Source organism: Excalfactoria chinensis, chromosome 2 (assembly GCF_039878825.1).
Source record: "Excalfactoria chinensis isolate bCotChi1 chromosome 2, bCotChi1.hap2, whole genome shotgun sequence".
Lineage (NCBI taxonomy): Eukaryota > Metazoa > Chordata > Aves > Galliformes > Phasianidae > Excalfactoria > Excalfactoria chinensis.
The window spans coordinates 47,282,204-47,298,498 of record NC_092826.1 but is presented as its reverse complement, the minus strand read 5'-3'; the positions used below and the strand labels follow the sequence as shown (position 1 = coordinate 47,298,498).

Below are 16,295 nucleotides of genomic sequence, written 5' to 3'. Positions count from 1 at the left end.
CCACTATATTTGAGAAAGAACCTGAAAAGGACCACGGAAGGGAGCCAGGGTTTTATCTCTGCATGTGAAATAACTTTCCTTGGTCTACAGAAGTTGATTCTTGCTGTAACCTTACTAATGGGGTACCTCCTGTGAGGGAGAGGTTGTGGGAGCCTCAGGAACCAGTGTGACTGTGGAAAACAAGTGCTGAGGCAAAGATCCTGTCCCCCATAAGGTGCCAAGTGACAAGTACTCCTTTAACCAAAGTAACAGATCCTTTCTCTTTCAAGATGCACTTAACTAAAGTTAATGTTGTCTAACTTCATGCTGAGAAAGGGTATAGACAAAGTCATGGAAAAGAGCAACAAAAGCCAAAGTTAAAATACTGAAACCTAAATTAACAGTCTTTTGGGTTCAGATACTATTGATTGATTATCTAAAGTTTAGTCATCCAGAGTTCATAATCAAGATGATGTCCTTCATGTAAGGTGAGTGTGACTTACCTCCTGCTTTAATAAATCCTACAAATACACTTTTTAGAAGATATAACAATATTTCTCTTTTTTTCTTTTTTTCTTCTCTTGTTAGAATCTCTACAGGTATTTGAGTCCCCAGCATGTTGATTATGATAATCAGGAAAGAATAACACTGCCTGAATCTTTATAGCTAAAATGAACTTTATGAGCCTTTTTAATGTAGCATTCTAGTCAGAGAACTATCTCAAGCTATTCAGTAGCATATGCTAATAATTGAATGAGGACTGTCAGTAAATGAATAAATAAGATAAGATGAGGAACGTTGGAACTGGAATGTTTGTAGGCCATGCTTCTACCACAGCTCCCAAATTCTCCATTATTAAGGACACGCTTTCCAAGATCACAATTTTGTGAACAAGCATAAGCTTAATGGTCTTAAATACGTGGTTATCTATGATCTCCTTCATGGCTTTTCCACTGCCTATCAGGAGGCATAGTACCTACTGATCAAAATCAGATTGGATTAGCAAGCCTTCAGAATGCAGTCAGTGCATTTTCACTTATTACCAAAGCATCTCTCATTCTCTTGTCTTTTATGAAAGGCAGGACAAAATGCTATACAACTTCAATAGTGTCTTTCCACACCAAAAGTTCTGAGACTGCTTCTGGTTATTTAAGTAACCACTACAATGTGATCCTGCCACTCGGGAGTTTGCTATTCTCAGAAATGCTGCTCAGTAAAATACAACAATTTCTGAAATATAATTATTGTGAAGTGTTTGTCCTATTTATTCATTTCTCTCTCAAAAAGAAATGAATTCTTAATACAGATACAGGAAAAGATAGCCAATCTTCAGTTTTCTATTGGGAATGTCTGTTTAATATTTTCATAAAATCTGATCAGCAATATTTAAATTCAAATAAATGCCTCTTAATGCAATTGTGACCACATATCCCTGTTATGCATGAGTAATAAGCATTCACAAAAAAAGTATGTGTAATAAATAAAGGAGTTAAGGCTTTCTAACCAATGTACATAAAAAGCATAATTTTGCTGCCAAAATACTCAAACAAGCAAAAAGAAAAAAGAGCATGAAAAGGCCATTTCCATCCTTCTGTGAAATATAGGCCAATCTGCTCACAAATAAATTTAACTAAAAACAAAAATTATTTCAGATTCTGTTTTTTGAGTGCTATAGTACACAATTACCTTCTCTGCACCATTAATATCTACAAATAAAACTCAGCAAAATGATTTAAAAAAAAAACAAACAAACATACACACAAAAAACCAAAACCTAAAGATATAAACATAGGCAATAAATCATTTATGCTCTGCATCACAGAATGAGCTATGCACTTTCCTCAGCATTGCATATTCTCAGCAACCTGTTTCAGTGCTCTGCCACCTTCATAGTGAAGATCTTTCTCATGCTCAGATGGAACTTCCTGTGTTTCAGTTTGCGCCCCTTCTCCTGTCACTGGGCACTGCTGAAAAAAGCCTGGTCCCATACACTTGACTCCCAGCCATTAGGGATTTATAAGAATTGATAAGATATCTCCTCAGTCTTCTCCAGGCTAAACAGTTCCAAGTCTCACAGCCTTTCCTCACAAGAGAGATGCTCCATGCACCTAGTTATCTTTGTAGCCTTCTGTTAGACTCTCTCTAGAAATTCCATTCTTGAACAGAGGATCCTAGAACTGGACACAGCACTCCAGATGAGGCCTCACTAGAGTGTGGAGTAGAGGGGGATGATCACCTCCCTCAACCTGCTGGCCACACTCTTTATAATGCCCCACAGGATCCCATTGGCCTTCTTGGCCACAAGATTACACTGCTGGTTCATGGCCAGTCTGTTGTCCATCAGCACACCCAAGTTCTTCTCCACAGAGCCCCTTTCCAGCAGATCAACCACTAACCTGTTACTCCACTCCAGGTTTAGGATTCTACACTTGCCTTTGCTGAACCTCATGAAATTCCTCTCCATCCCTCTATCCAGCCTGCCCAGGTCTCTGCTGAGAATATCTTCCAATTTGGGTAAAAAAAATTGGATGTTTCCTGTGGATCTAAGTCATTCTGAAAATTCAGCTCACTTCTGTCACTGTAGAAAAGAAACTTAGCAAGTTGTGGTTTTTTGTTTTTTTAATTACATAATTTGATGCCTTTAAAGTTACAAAATGGATTGCAAATGACTAGTAGAATATCAGGCATTTGGTTGATATACTTCAACACTGCAACACTGCCATTCAAAATCAAAGTAGAGGCATAATGTATAATCAATTACAAATTAATAGTGGCCACATAGTTATTAATAATATTCAGCTAGCAATGCCCTGTTGTCTGAGTGCCAAAGTGTCATTAATTACAGAGATCACATTCCAATTCTAAATATGACTTTTTTCTGTATCTTTTCAGGATTTAATACGTACTGTTCACTGTTAAAACACTTTCAGAGTTTTAACAGTGTTATAAAAATATTCTTTGCTATGTTTGTCATACAGAATAACAAAAAAGAAAAAGAAAAAAGAAAAATGACAAATGTGACTGATGAGAAAATATGTGAGCATACTGATCCTGGCACTTGGGTCCAGAGCATGGCAGATCTCAAATAACTCTACGTTTCACATTTGTGCTTCTCTCAGCTTGTGAAGGGTTTAGTTCCTATCACAAGTAAGAAATCCACTGGCTGTTCACACCTATGCTGCTTAGCAACAGTATCTAGAGTATTTAAGAAATGCTCTTGACTTTACCCTGACTTCCTTTCTCCAGTGAGAAACTGTGGACAACTGTCAGAAAAAAGATGATTGTTGTCTTCTGGCAACCCAAGGCTTCCTCCATCAGAGTCTTGATGTGTTTTCTGACTTCTTGTTTGTTGCCAAAATGTACTGTTAAGTCTTGGGCAAATCTGACCCTCAAATCTGAGTAGGTCTTGTATCACTCTAAAGGTAGTAGCCCTGAAGCATGGAGCCTTAAGGGCCTTCGCAGTTCATCAGAGTTGTGACAATTTGTGTTAACAGTATATAAAAACTATTGGCAATGGATAAGTACTCTGTATTACCTTGAGGTCTTCTCTCTGTGACAATGAGATGTCCATTGTAGAGTAAAAACTGATTGCAGGCCATGGAGGAAGGGAAATGTCATGGGGAAAAAAAAAAAGAAAAAAAAGAAAAAAAAAAAAAAAAAAAAAAAAAAAAAAACAGGTCAAAAATTTGGGTTAATCTCTTTTGACAGCTTATAAAAATTATACTGTAATAGTTTCCATTTATTAAATGCTAAGTTAATCCCTTAATAATGTAGGGCAAAGACACCTATCAAGCTGCACAAGTATGTAAGTATGTAGTGAGTACTGGTCTGAGGCAACCCTTCTCTTAAAAAGGAAAGATACAATCATTGTCTTATTCTCCTGAATGATAGACTGTGCTTTCATGAAGATTGCCGCAGATCATCTTATTATTAATTATAAGCGTGATTATGGTTGATTGCATTGTTCTAGTGTCTCACCAGACCAGTGAGGAATTCCCCCAACTGACATAGTCATTGTGCATTTTATGTAATGAAAAGACAGCCCTGCTTCCCAGCAGCCTGAGGATATGCTGGGAAGCAGCAGGTGCATACAAGAAACAGATGGGGAAATGGTGAAATGATTACATTTGTAGAATATCTGCTAACTAGTCCTGCTTGCTGTGACTGTAGCTCATCGTGGCTGAGCAGTTCAGCTCTTTCATCACTTCATGCATGTTCTGGCCCTGTGTGGAGGAGGCAAAATGTCCACAATTCCTCCCTCTCAGCAATCTTCATATCACCAGAACTCTCTGATGTCAGAACTTGCAATGAGCAATGCAGACAAAAAGCACAAGCATCTCTCTCCTCGTTGAAAAATCCCTGCACAGAGCTGCAAAAATGCTGGTATCAAGTCTATTTTTGAACATCTACAATTTTAAATTACCAAGGGTAAAAATTTCTTTAGCACTTGCTGCCCTGGGAATAAAAAAAAAAAGACAGCAGGAGCCATATGTTACTGGTATATTCTAATGTTCACCTCCTACAACAAGTGCTTTGGCATGTAAGTAACTTATTTTTAATATCACAATAGAAACATTTTCCAACCTTCCCTCCCAAATACGTTGTCGTTATCTCATAGACAAATGTGCTCCTGCCGACTCAAAATACTATTTCTAAGGGTTGAAGGCAACATTATTATTTTTTATAAACTCATCTTATAAAATACTCATTTCTGCCAGTGCATTTGTTGTAGACCTTCACATTGTCAGCAAGAGTGTTCAAACAATGAGGAGATACTAATCATGAAATGGCTGTGCACAGAAATGTCATGGCAATTAAGATCAAGTTGTTTGGGGATGGAACCCAGATCAAAGAGCCTACATGGTAGATCAAGGGATTAGGTAAAAGGGGAACAACACTGGAAAATATGTATTTATTGCAGTGACAAGGTGGGGAAGTACTGCACTGATCTTTCCTTCCTAGCCAGTAGTTTGGGAAGTATTCATGACTAGCCTTCATGTGTTTTTTATGTCCACAAATAATAGCACAAAAGTATATGTTTGCAAGCTGTCTAGTAGCAACAAACCAAAAGTGAAAGCAAATAACATGGCTGAATGGTTCCTACTTCTTTTTAAGCCAGCTGAGAAGTCATGCACAGAACATTTAAAAGCAATTGAGTGACATACGCCCTGAGCATGGCTCATAACCAGAGGGTCCAACCATCACAGACTTCCTGCAACATATCACGATTGACTCAGGAGCATTTAACACTGTCTCATCTAGTTTCAGACTTTTTGCAAGATGCAACTCTATAAATATGTACGTTTTTAATTGGCAAGTCTCATTAATGTCTCCAAAATAAAAACAAAAATTTATTCACAGAGATTGTCAGGAAGAACTGACTGTCAACAAGAAGTGAGATTAACAAGCAGTTCCTTCATTTTTTTGGTTGTTCTCTAAAAATCGTTCATCTTAAAACATTAATTCACTTTACCTTTCAGTCACCAGATCTCATAGCTGTGAGATCCTTCACCCTGACAAATGTTCCCAGCAATGTCTATCTCTGCTGTAATTAATTTTGAAAGAAGAGCAGACATGCAAATTGCCGTTCTCTCGGTGGATTTTCTAGACTCAGGTTTGCTGTGCAATGAAAGGCTGCCTCAGATTCTACCATGTATCAAATAAGCCAGATGAATCTAATAAACAATAAGGGTGCCCTGTTTCTTGTAAGGATTTCAAACATAAATTTTTTCACTGAGAATGATTTCTTATAACTCTTTCACAGTGCTGCTTTGCACTGTCAAATCATTGTTAATCATACAGAATCTCTATCATTAATCAAATCAGATATTGACCGATACAAGAAAAATGCTAACAAAAACATGTACGTGGGGCTCACATGGGGCAGAGCATATACTATGAGAACAGTGCTCAGGCTGAGAGTGATGCTCTTACAGCTTCCTAAGCTATTGAATAAGATGAGGCTATGAACTCCAGCAACAAAGACTTCAGAAATCTTGGCATGCAGCACAATATACTTGGAAGCACACGAACAAAATGTACATCAGCTCTTATTTTTATAATTGTAATAAATTAGCCAGGGCTAAAGTTAAAATTAAAACATGCTTTCAGGCTAGAGCTACTGTTCTGACTGGAAGCCATTCTGCTTGGTAGCAGGATGTAGGTTGAGATGGAAATGGCCCTTCAAGACTTCTGTTACTCTGTGTCTGAGAAATTGTGAAGATAAATCACGGAGGAAAACCTAACGTCTGTGTAGTGTGTCTCTCCCTTATGCTTTTATTAGCACTTGTCTAAGAATCTTTTTTCATCTTGTGCCCAGTCTGTAAGTATATCTAGTAAGGGCCTGCTCTCTGTTTTGTTTGGTAAGGTCTCTCCCTACACTGGGAACTACTCCTGGTCCATGGCTGGAGTCCATAGACCCTGCAGTATTTTCTGTAAGTACACCAAGTACTTCAGGTTGTCCTTTGAATCATTTTTGGACCTTGGGCCTGCTAAGAGCTGAGATATATTAACTTGGCTACACATCTCCTGGATTAGAGCTGACATATTCAGCCAGCCTGGAGTGGAACTTATTCAAGTGGATATACTAAAATTGATGATGTGGTTGTACTGAAGTATTTTCCAAGAAGGACCACGTGAAGGTTACCATCTTGTGCACAAACAATATAAAGAAAACAAGTATATGCTCAAAAACTAGTAGAGGGGAGGGGAATGGAGGGATGGAGAGGAGAGGAGAGGAGAGGAGAGGAGAGGAGAGGAGAGGAGAGGAGAGGAGAGGAGAGGAGAGGAGAGGAGAGGAGAGGAGAGGAGAGGAGAGGAGAGGAGAGGAGAGGAGAGGAGAGGAGAGGAGAGGAGAGGAGAGGAGAGGAGAGGAGAGGAGAGGAGAGGAGAGGAGAGGAGAGGAGAGGAGAGGAGAGGAGAGGAGAGGAGAGGAGAGGTCTAATATCTTTTCTGCAGTTTCTAATAAATATTTGAGTTCAGCACAGTTTAATGATAAATCCCATCATGCATTAAGTAATAGCAAGGTAAGGCTTACTCTGAAACTGCCAGCACAGCTCAGTAGTGCTCAAAGACTACAGAGAAACAGATTAATTCAGACAACTAGTAAATCAGACTGATAGGAAAGCTGTCTTTTGCAACCATTCCACTTCTGGGAGCACACAATCTATGTCAATTAAAAATAAAATAAATATTTCATTAAAGCTCCCAATGCATTTGTTAAAGAACAAGAAGAATCTGTAAGATGCATAAGGATATGTAACTCAGCATGGTAACTTTCTCTAAGGGATTCAGCCTGCCTTTGTAGAACCAGTCCTTACAATGCAGAGTCATTTAAGACTGCATTGCTTGCTGCTGCATAACAACATTTTCAGCAGCTTTTCATCCAAGAACATATTTCTATTTTTCCAGGATTTGGACTCACCTACATCAAATTTTGGTAGGAGTAATTTGAAAACTGTGAGTGTGATGATAGCCTAATCACTCAAAACTTTAGCAATGAAAATATGGAAAGGCTGTTGTATAAAAAAGATAGCTAAAGAGAATGGTTTAGTTTGACAGAAATAGAAAATGTGACTCAGATAGGGAAAAGAGCTCTTTGCCCTTTAAAAACTCACTCGTTCTCCCTCTAACACAGGAGCTTTTCAGGGATAGTCTGATGATGCTGCATTATTGATGTGATACAGGTCTCTAGTGGAAACAGATGTGATATGTTTGGATTTCTGTGGTAGTCTGGGCTGAACACAAAGCAAATTATCGAATGTCGGAAGGCTTAGGTTCAACGAGAGTGTTCAAAGCAGACTTTTATAGGAAGTTCTTAAATAATAAATCTTAAATTTCAAGCCTGTTGCATAACCAAAAGTTATATATATATACTAAAAGAAATGTGCCCCAAGTGATTTTGTAGACAGACTGCTACTAAGATCAAAAGGCATATGTGCAGATTTAGGATTTGTTTGTTCTCAAATCAAGCATTGATAGCTGGGGGTAAACAGCGTGCACTAGCAGCCTGGATGAAAATTCATAGAACTACAGAATCACTGAGGCTGGAATATGTAAATCTTAAATGAATATTCATAATCTCTCCTACAATTTTGTCACCCTGTGTTGGATCATTTAAAAAAAAAAAAAAACAACAACAAAACAACAAAACAAAACATCACCATTTGGAACCACAACAATTCTATTTATTGCTTTTTGGTTCCTGGCAGGTTGTTACGCAAAGCAGTAACAGGCAAAAAGAGGTCAAGCAGAGGTAGAAGGGGGCTGTTTTAGCCTGGGCTGAGTCACACTCTATCTCCAGTAGTTATTCTGGACCACTTAAAAAAGGTGGGTTTTGTTCATCTACCCCATCAAACCACACAGTACATGTCTGTAGGAAACCAAAGTTTCACAGGTTGAGTTTTCAGTACATTTTGCAATACCTGCCTAAGATTTCCCTTCCCAGCTCGCAGTGAACCTCTACAAAGGCTCTACTAAAGAAAACTGCAGTCTCTTGTAATAAATAAGACAAGCAGTATGATGGGACGTGCTAGATTATATCTCACTTGTGCGACAGCTTAATGTGGCTTCAATTTAATCAAAATTTCCACAAGGCAGCTCACATGAGAATACTGTTTCCTGGTCTCTGCAGAAAACGTGAGATCCAGCGTGACCACGTTGACATATCTCAGCTATGACTTTCATCTTTCTTCCTTTATTGCTTTCTTCATCTTCTCATCTGCTTCTCGGCTGTCTTCCTCATCATTCCTGCAAACTCAAGGGGGAAAATGTCTTGATCTTGCTGTATGTGCCATTTTCCCTTTTAAATTCTCTGTACTGTCATTTGAGATGTGCTTTCAGGATGAGCATTTTTTAAATGGATGCAGGGACAACTGGCTGTGAGGGCACTGGGACATCACTGATGGAGGATTCCCTGGTGGTGTTCAGGAAACATGTAGCTGTTGCAGTAAGGGACATGGTTTAGTGGGGAAATACTGGTGGTAGATAGCCAGGTGGACTGTTCTTGCAGGTCTTTCCCAGCCTTGGTGATACCACGATTCTATGATTTCATACTGCTGGTAAGCTCCTAAATTGGAGAGCTAGCAGAGGATGAGGGCCACCTGGTGAAGCAAGCCCTTGGGCAGCCCCGGAGAGGTACACGATGCTAAATGATAGGCCAAGAGGAAGGGAGAGAAAGAAACACTACACCTCTCCTATGGCCTTGTTGGACCAGGAAAACAACTATAACTGAGCATATGACAGGACACACACACCAAGCCCAACTGCTACACCTGTGCTTTGGAGTGCCCTATTCCTCTCACAAGGAGTGAGAGATGGCTATGGAGCAGGCATGAGAAGGAGCTGCCCATCTCCAGCATCCCCCAAAGGAGCACGGTCAGCCACCTCCAACTCTCCAGAGCAAAGGGGCAAGGAGTGCCGGATAGTACCCGACCCCATAACCTCAGCACGCACGACATGGCGAACCGAGGCGGGGCAGGGAGTGGCCGCTGGGGCGGGGCCTGGCGGCCGGGGGCGGGCCTTGTGAGGGCAGGGCCGCGGCGGACGGGCGCAGGTGCGCCGGTGGGGGGGAGGTGGCTGCGGCCGTCCTGCAGCCATTTCCCTGTGTCACGGCTCCGTTTCCTAGCAACGGCTCCGAGTCCGGCCGCCAGCCGCGGCAGCCGCGCACCGCCCTAAGCGGCAGGAGACAGCGGCTCCGCCGGGTGCTGCCGAGGGGTGGCCCCGCGGAAGGAAGGATGCGGCATGGCGAGGGAGCAGCGCTCCCGCCGAGCAACCTGAGGCGGCCGGCGGCGGTGGGGCCGAGGGGGAGCCCGGCGCTCGGCCCAGCCCCGCCGCCTGCCCGCCCGGGGCCGTGAGGGGCGGTGAGGCGGCGGCGGGGCGGGCGCCGCGCGGGGATGCCCGCTCGGGCCAGAAAGTTTCTTCCCCGCGGTGGCTCGGCCGCGGACCTCTCGCCAGTCTTCCTCGGTAAGTGGGCGCGGAGCCCTCGGCGGCTCCGCTGCCATTTTGCGCTGTGCTCGGGAGACCCCGGCCCCTGCCGCCGGGAGCAGCGCTCCGCAGCCTGGCTGCCCGGCTCCCGAAAGCCGCTTATTCCCTCCTCGTGCCGTCCGGCGAGCGGTACCCGAGGGGCGGGCGCGCAGCTCGGCTTTTCTCCTCCTCGTTTCCCCGTCCGTCCGTCAGAACGGTGTGAGAACTGCGCCTCGGGGCGCCCGGCGGGGCTCGGTGAGGGGCGGCAGCTGTGTGCGCACCGCCATCGGCTCGTGGATTCGCCCCGCAGCCTTTGGAAGTGTCCCCGAGCCCCGCGTTGTTTTGCTCTGTTGCTTTTGTGGAGGTTCTATCCTTCACGTGTTCTGCGCTCCTTTCTAAACGGGAAAAACTCGGTGCCGGGCGGTACTGTCTTGCTAAGGCAGCTCCGAAACGATTGCCATCTGTTTTCGTCGTTGTGGAGGAGACCGGGTCTTGTCAGGGGGGGCATGAGAAGGAATGAGATCAGCGCTCGGCGATTAGAGCAAATCCTGCCCCGGTAATTACATTTTTACACCGACAAAGAATGTTTGTCTTGTTTGTTTTCTTTTGCCTTTTTGTTTTGTTTTTAAAGTAAGTAGTTCGCTGATAGAGACTTCTCGTTCCTGCCCTTTGTTTTGAGTACGCCGTACCTCGGAGAGTAATTTAACAACGTTCTCGCTCGCAGCAAAACAAATTCGAACGGAGTAAAAATGGGGCACAGAATCCTCACCTACATGTAAAATCTGAGAATAGAGGAGCAGAGAGATGAGATTTAAAAGCTAAACAGGGAAAGGAGGAGAGGTTTGGTTTGTTTGTTTGTTTCTTTATTTTCTTTCTTTCTTTGTAGGTGCTTGCTTTACTGTTTTTTCAGTGCAATGAATTGAACTTTATGAACCAGATTATGTTTGATGCTGTCACCTTTTTGCTCCCTTGAAAAAACACCCAAATTGGACAGTTAAAAAGGGGGGGGGAGGGGAACCTTCTCAGAAGCATGAGGAAGAGAGTCCAGGAAAAAATTGCAACAGCACAGGAATTGTTCCTACATGGTCCATTTTGTGTCTCCAGTCGCTGGAAAACACAGACAAGTCCTGATGGTCAGTGAAATAAAAGGCACAGATGATAGCTGTTCAGTCACTTGCCAGTTTCTCTACAAGCAATCCTTGCCTTTTCCTCAGGTGATTTGCAGGGGTTTGCTTCTCCTTTAATAAGATGTGACATGCTACCTACCAGCCACCATCTCCCCTCCATGGAGGCGGGGGGATGTGGCTGTGGTTGCATAACAGTTGCCCTGAACATCACACGTGTGTTCCCAAAGCAGGCTGTCTAGCTGACACTCCCTGACCACAGGCAAGTGATGAATTTTTTGAAGTATTGCAGATACAGAATTCTAAGGAAGTGGCTTGGAAGAAACTTTCACAGGGTACTGCTTTCTATTCTGTTTTCCCTTGCACGTTTCATGGTAATTTCTTTTCCGCTCATTTAGGAAAGGTAATACGCTTAACTCTCCCCCGCTAATGTGCAAATAGTGTAGTAAAATGAATGGTATCTATAGATCAAATGTAATCCTTCCTGCTTTTATTTTCTTCTTACCCTCACATCTAGTTCCTGCATTACATCATTAACTACAGTGTGGTTAAGTTGCTGTGTAGCATAACCCTGTGGGAATGAGGCTCCAGGGCAGGGAAGCTGTCAGCCTCCTCTATACCCTGGTGTTTTGCAAGCACTGTCTGAGACTAGCATGATAGTTTTCTGTTTATGCTAGCATGTACCACCCTGTTTATCATTTATCTGGAGTATAAAGAAATTAATTAGCTGTGTGCCAAGGGTCTAGTGGGGCACATGGCTGCTTCCCATTGCGGAATTGCCTAATCATCTGTCTCATCAGTTTGCCTGTCTTTCTCATGTACAGAAGCTGTACGGACAAGAGAGATCGGCGTGTTGGTGTTAAACCCTGTCCCACTTGTTGAGAGGTTTAATTAATGGGAGAATGAAGGACGAACAAGAAACAGAGACACCTATTGTGCTATAGATCTGTCGTTGATCCTCACCCTCTTCTCTTTTTCCCTGCAGGAGCTGGAGTGGCTATAGGGAGAAGTGCCCTGGGTAGTCAGCCATGATTGCCACTGGAGGCCTCCTGAGGATCTCAGCTAGGAAACAGGATCCCTTGCGACCACAAAGCCAAATCCCCAAACGCAAACGTAAGGCCAAGAAGAAACGCAAAAATGATGTTGTGGTTGTGAAAGGCAAGCTCAAGCTGTGCTCCATCTCAGGGCTCATCGCCCTTTGTGGCATCCTTGTACTGCTAGTGGGCATCGCTTTGGCTGTTGTGGGCTACTGGCCCAAGCCCAGCCAGGTATACAGAGAAGTTGGTGGGAGCAGGCACCTGCCCCCTCAGGGTGGCACCCCCAAGAACCGCTCCCAGAATCAGGAAGGGTCACAAGCAGAGAGCTACCTGGTGTCACCTCCCAGAGCCAACTCCACTGCTGCTACTGGCCAGGAGTTCCCACAGTCTCATCCCACTTCCTCATCACCCCAGGCTTCGGTGGGTTTCCTTTTCCATCTTTTCTCAAGCTACTTGCATTCAGACAAACTGAAGGTGTTGGGCCCCCTCATCATGGGTATTGGCATCTTCCTCTTCATCTGTGCCAATGCAGTATTGCATGAGAACCGTGACAAGAAGACCAAGATCATCAACCTGCGGGACCTCTATTCCACTGTTATTGATGCCCACAGCCTGCGGGCAAAGGATGGAGGTGCCTCAGCCCCTCTTAACGGCTTTGTCAATTATGTGCAGTCACGGGGCCTGGAGCTAAAGCCTGGTGGTGAAGGCTTGGGTGCTGCAGCTATGCTGGCCAAGAGCTCTTGGCCGCCAGGGCTAGCTGCCTCCTTTTCCCCACCTGACCTAGCATCTTCACCTCGGCGTTCCTCTTTCTGCACCTTGCCACAGCCTCCCAGCCTGGCTGAGGCTGTGTACAGCATCTACCGGGAACATACTGCCCATGCTGGCCGCACATTCAACAGCCCACCCTGCAGTCCACCAGAGAGCTGGGGCCAGCGGAGCACAGCTAGCTCCATTGTTGGATCCTCATTGAGTGCTTTCACTCTTCTGCCCTTGGCACAGAGTGGCAGAGGGGGAGGCTGGCGGAAGCCTCCTGGTGAGCGGGGAGCCCAGGAAATCCCACGGGGGGAGTTTGAACTGAGCCTGACTGACCTCAGCCACGTCGAGGGAGGCTACAGGACAAGGAGGCACAAGCTGGTTCTCAGACGGCAGAGCACCAGCTGCTTGCCTGATACTAGGTGTCCCCTTTCCCCTGAGCCACCTCGGTCTCCAGCTGTCAGGGGGGACCTGGACTCCAGCCTCTTGGCATCTTCTAGCCTCTCCAGATCTCTGGACCTGGGGGAATCGCCTCCCTCAACCCCCCCTGCCATCACCAGGACGGACTCTCAGAGCTCCCAGTCTGAGCCTTCCAGCAGCAATAAGGGCTACAGTCAACTGGAGGAGGCTGGCACCTCCCTGGAGTCAGTTGCCAACACCCCAGCCAGTAAAATCCAGGACTGTGAGGAGGAACCAGCTGAGAAGATGGACCCCCTCAAGGCTACCAGCACAGAACAAACAGGGGAGCAATCTCAGCAAACTCAAAGACAGTACACAAATAAAGAGAAACTCTTTATGATTTCTAGGTCGCACGCTGCATTAGGGCTGGAGGATGGGGAGCTGGAAAGTACTGGCATCTAAACAACTAAGAAGACGCAAGGACACTTTGCAACCCTCCACACCTTTCCCCCTTCTCCATCTTTTTGTGGACTTAGGAAACCAGTCTATATCCAAAGAGCTGCAGTATGCCACCCTTGAAAATCTGAATTCAGTAAGTCCTGTAGATGACTTCAGGAAGCAAATCTTTCTGTCCGATTGTATGTTCCATGCAAGACAAATTGTATTAAATATCCACAGTCCAGCAAGTTCTTGGGATCAGCTTAATACAATTTCGGACAGTATAACCGTGCACTTTAATTGTCTTGATTTCCAAGTGCTCCTTCTCCTCTGATTTCTTTCTTGCTGATTTGCCACTAACTGCTTGAAAACCACAGGCACTTTTTTTTTAAGCTCAAGAGCACCGTGGTCTTTAGATTAAGAAAGCCGAGCTCTCTCTTTGTTTTGGTTCAATCACTAAAAAGTTTGCAAGGCCTTAAGGATGATGTACCTTGACAAAGAAGGAGTTTGCTTCAGTTTTGGAAAAATGATTATTTAGAACAGAATAGAGCAGAACAGAGTGTCGATAATTTAGTTATAAAACCATGATGTTCCTGAATCCAAAATACCTACTGCGATGTGATACTTTATCAAGTATTATTACACATGTATTGAGTAATAGCATTAAAAGATTTTTTTTTTTTAATAAAACATTTACAAATAAAACTAAGAGATAAAACGCCCTTTATTTTGGTAAGTACTTACAGATGCTATAAACCTCTGTTTTTTGTACTGTGAATGATTAGAGAGATGCTGCAAGGCCAAAGGTTTGCTTATGCTTTTAAGTGGATAATGATCATGTAGGAGTGATTTCAAAATAAACAGTGGTTCTGACTCAGAGAAACTCTGCTTTAGTTCAGTCAGCAAAATCTGTCTCCGTTTCTAACAGTGCTTTGTGACATCTGCAGAAATGTGAGATCTTGACATGCGAAGGAAAAAGAAAGTATTTTGTTAACTAATTGTTAGTTAAAATCAGATTTCACCTGAGTAACGCATCGATCTCAGACTGTAGCATCTTCTTTCTAGAGTCTTCATTTGCAGTTGTTGCTTTGAGCCTTTTCACCCCCTTCAGGTTTTTGTATTCATGAAAGCATGCGCATAATTTTAATTTTAAAGCATAATTATAGTCCTGAATATCTCTGAGCTTCTCACCCTGTTGAAATCAGTGAAGTTTCTCAGTGACTTTGGTGTGGTGAGAGTTTCTTCTTGAGTGAGAAAAGCATTAAGTTGCCTTATGGCTGGATTGATTATGTGTTCTAATCCGTGGGCAGAGTTTTAGTCAATTGATGAGTTGTTTTATTTTCGGAGCTGTAACATTCCAGGCGTTCTTTTGTTAAAGCAGCTCTTTAGCTTTGGATGCTCAGGAGATTTCATCAGTTTTTCAGGTTATGAATAGGGATGTGTCATTTCGTCATGCACAAAGAGAAACTGGCACTAAACAAATACACGGTGGAGAGGGGAAAATTGTTGGTTTTCTTTTTTTGTTGTTGTTGTTGCAATTAAGATTTTTGTTATGGTTTCATGCTTAAAAGTATCTAGTTAAGCTGCAGTGCATTGCAAAATGGAATATAACAGTCACAGAATGCAATTGCAAAGAGTAATCTGGCTAAGTCCTATATTAAATAAGGCTAATTTAAAGGAAAATACCAAAGAATTTACCACATCAGGATTCTGAAGTTGTGGAAGCAGTTCTGTTGAGCAACGGAGAGTATCCAGATGGCAATCTCTCTTCTCTTGTCAGTGGCAACCAGAAAAAACAACATGAACATCAGCACGGCATTTTTTTTGCTATCAAACTGCTAGCACACAGCTGGCAAAAAATATGTTGCAGAACTGGCTGAGCTGGAAGGGGATTGATGAGGCCCTGCAAGAAGTGGCTGGCCTTCCCCAGGAGAAGGCAGCTCAGCTGGAAATGATTTTCATGCAGTTCTCCCAGTTCCAAGTCATTAGTGAACCAGCGCTTCTCCTTCTCTTGTGACTTCCAGCAGGATTTATGAGCTGTATCTGAGCAGCGTTACCTGGTGCTGACAGAGATGCTGGTTGTTTGTTCTGATGAAGATACCTCGTTTGTTATGATCTATGTGAAAACTTCATAGGGGCAAAGGGAAAAGAGGTGGGTTGTGGGTGCTGCTTCCTGGAGCATGAGCTCGTGAAAGCATGACAGGTTTTTATTCATTCTGAGGGGGAGACAAATGTGTTTTTCTATACGTATTCTTAGTAAATACTTCTTTAGTCAGCTGAATTTGCAGCATGCTCTGAAAAACAAGAAAAAGGGGGGGGAGGGGGAACCCTTAAAAAGCCTCTGGATGTTCCTCGGATCAATTAAAATAAGCATTCCAGTAATTCTGCTGATTAGTTTTCTGCAAAGCTTTCTTAATAACAAAAATTACAATGAAGTTGGTTTTCAATGAGTAAATTTATAGCCTTTTCCCGTGTGCCAAAAAAGGATCTGAAACGTGAAGTTTCATCAGTCAGGCTGGAGCTTTAGAACGGCGGCTAGAAGTGATTCGTAACACGTGCATTAATAAGCAGGTAGTATTGAAGTATTAAAAAAAATCTCACA

The 16,295-nt window shown here is 43.4% G+C and overlaps 1 protein-coding gene across 2 annotated transcripts; it reads left to right on the top strand.

The window, feature by feature from the left end:
- The first annotated feature begins 9,512 nt into the window (after nt 1-9,512).
- Nucleotides 9,513-15,819, top strand: TMEM200C (transmembrane protein 200C). Of its 2 annotated transcripts, none has more exons than XM_072330245.1 (2): nt 9,513-9,942; nt 12,052-15,818. In XM_072330245.1, the coding sequence occupies exon 2, from the start codon at nt 12,095-12,097 to the stop codon at nt 13,715-13,717; it is 1,623 nt and encodes a 540-aa protein (XP_072186346.1). In that variant the 5' UTR covers nt 9,513-9,942; nt 12,052-12,094; the 3' UTR covers nt 13,718-15,818. The 2 variants fall into 2 exon arrangements, with proteins under 2 accessions (XP_072186346.1, XP_072186347.1); XM_072330246.1 differs by lacking the exon at nt 9,513-9,942 and adding an exon at nt 10,016-10,498 and having other exon boundaries at nt 12,052-15,819.
- Nucleotides 15,820-16,295: the final 476 nt, after the last annotated feature.

Coding starts and splice junctions, on each gene's coding strand:
- TMEM200C (XM_072330246.1), top strand. CDS start 12,095: ATGATTGCCACTGGAGGCCTCCTGAGGATCTCAGCTAGGAAACAGGAT.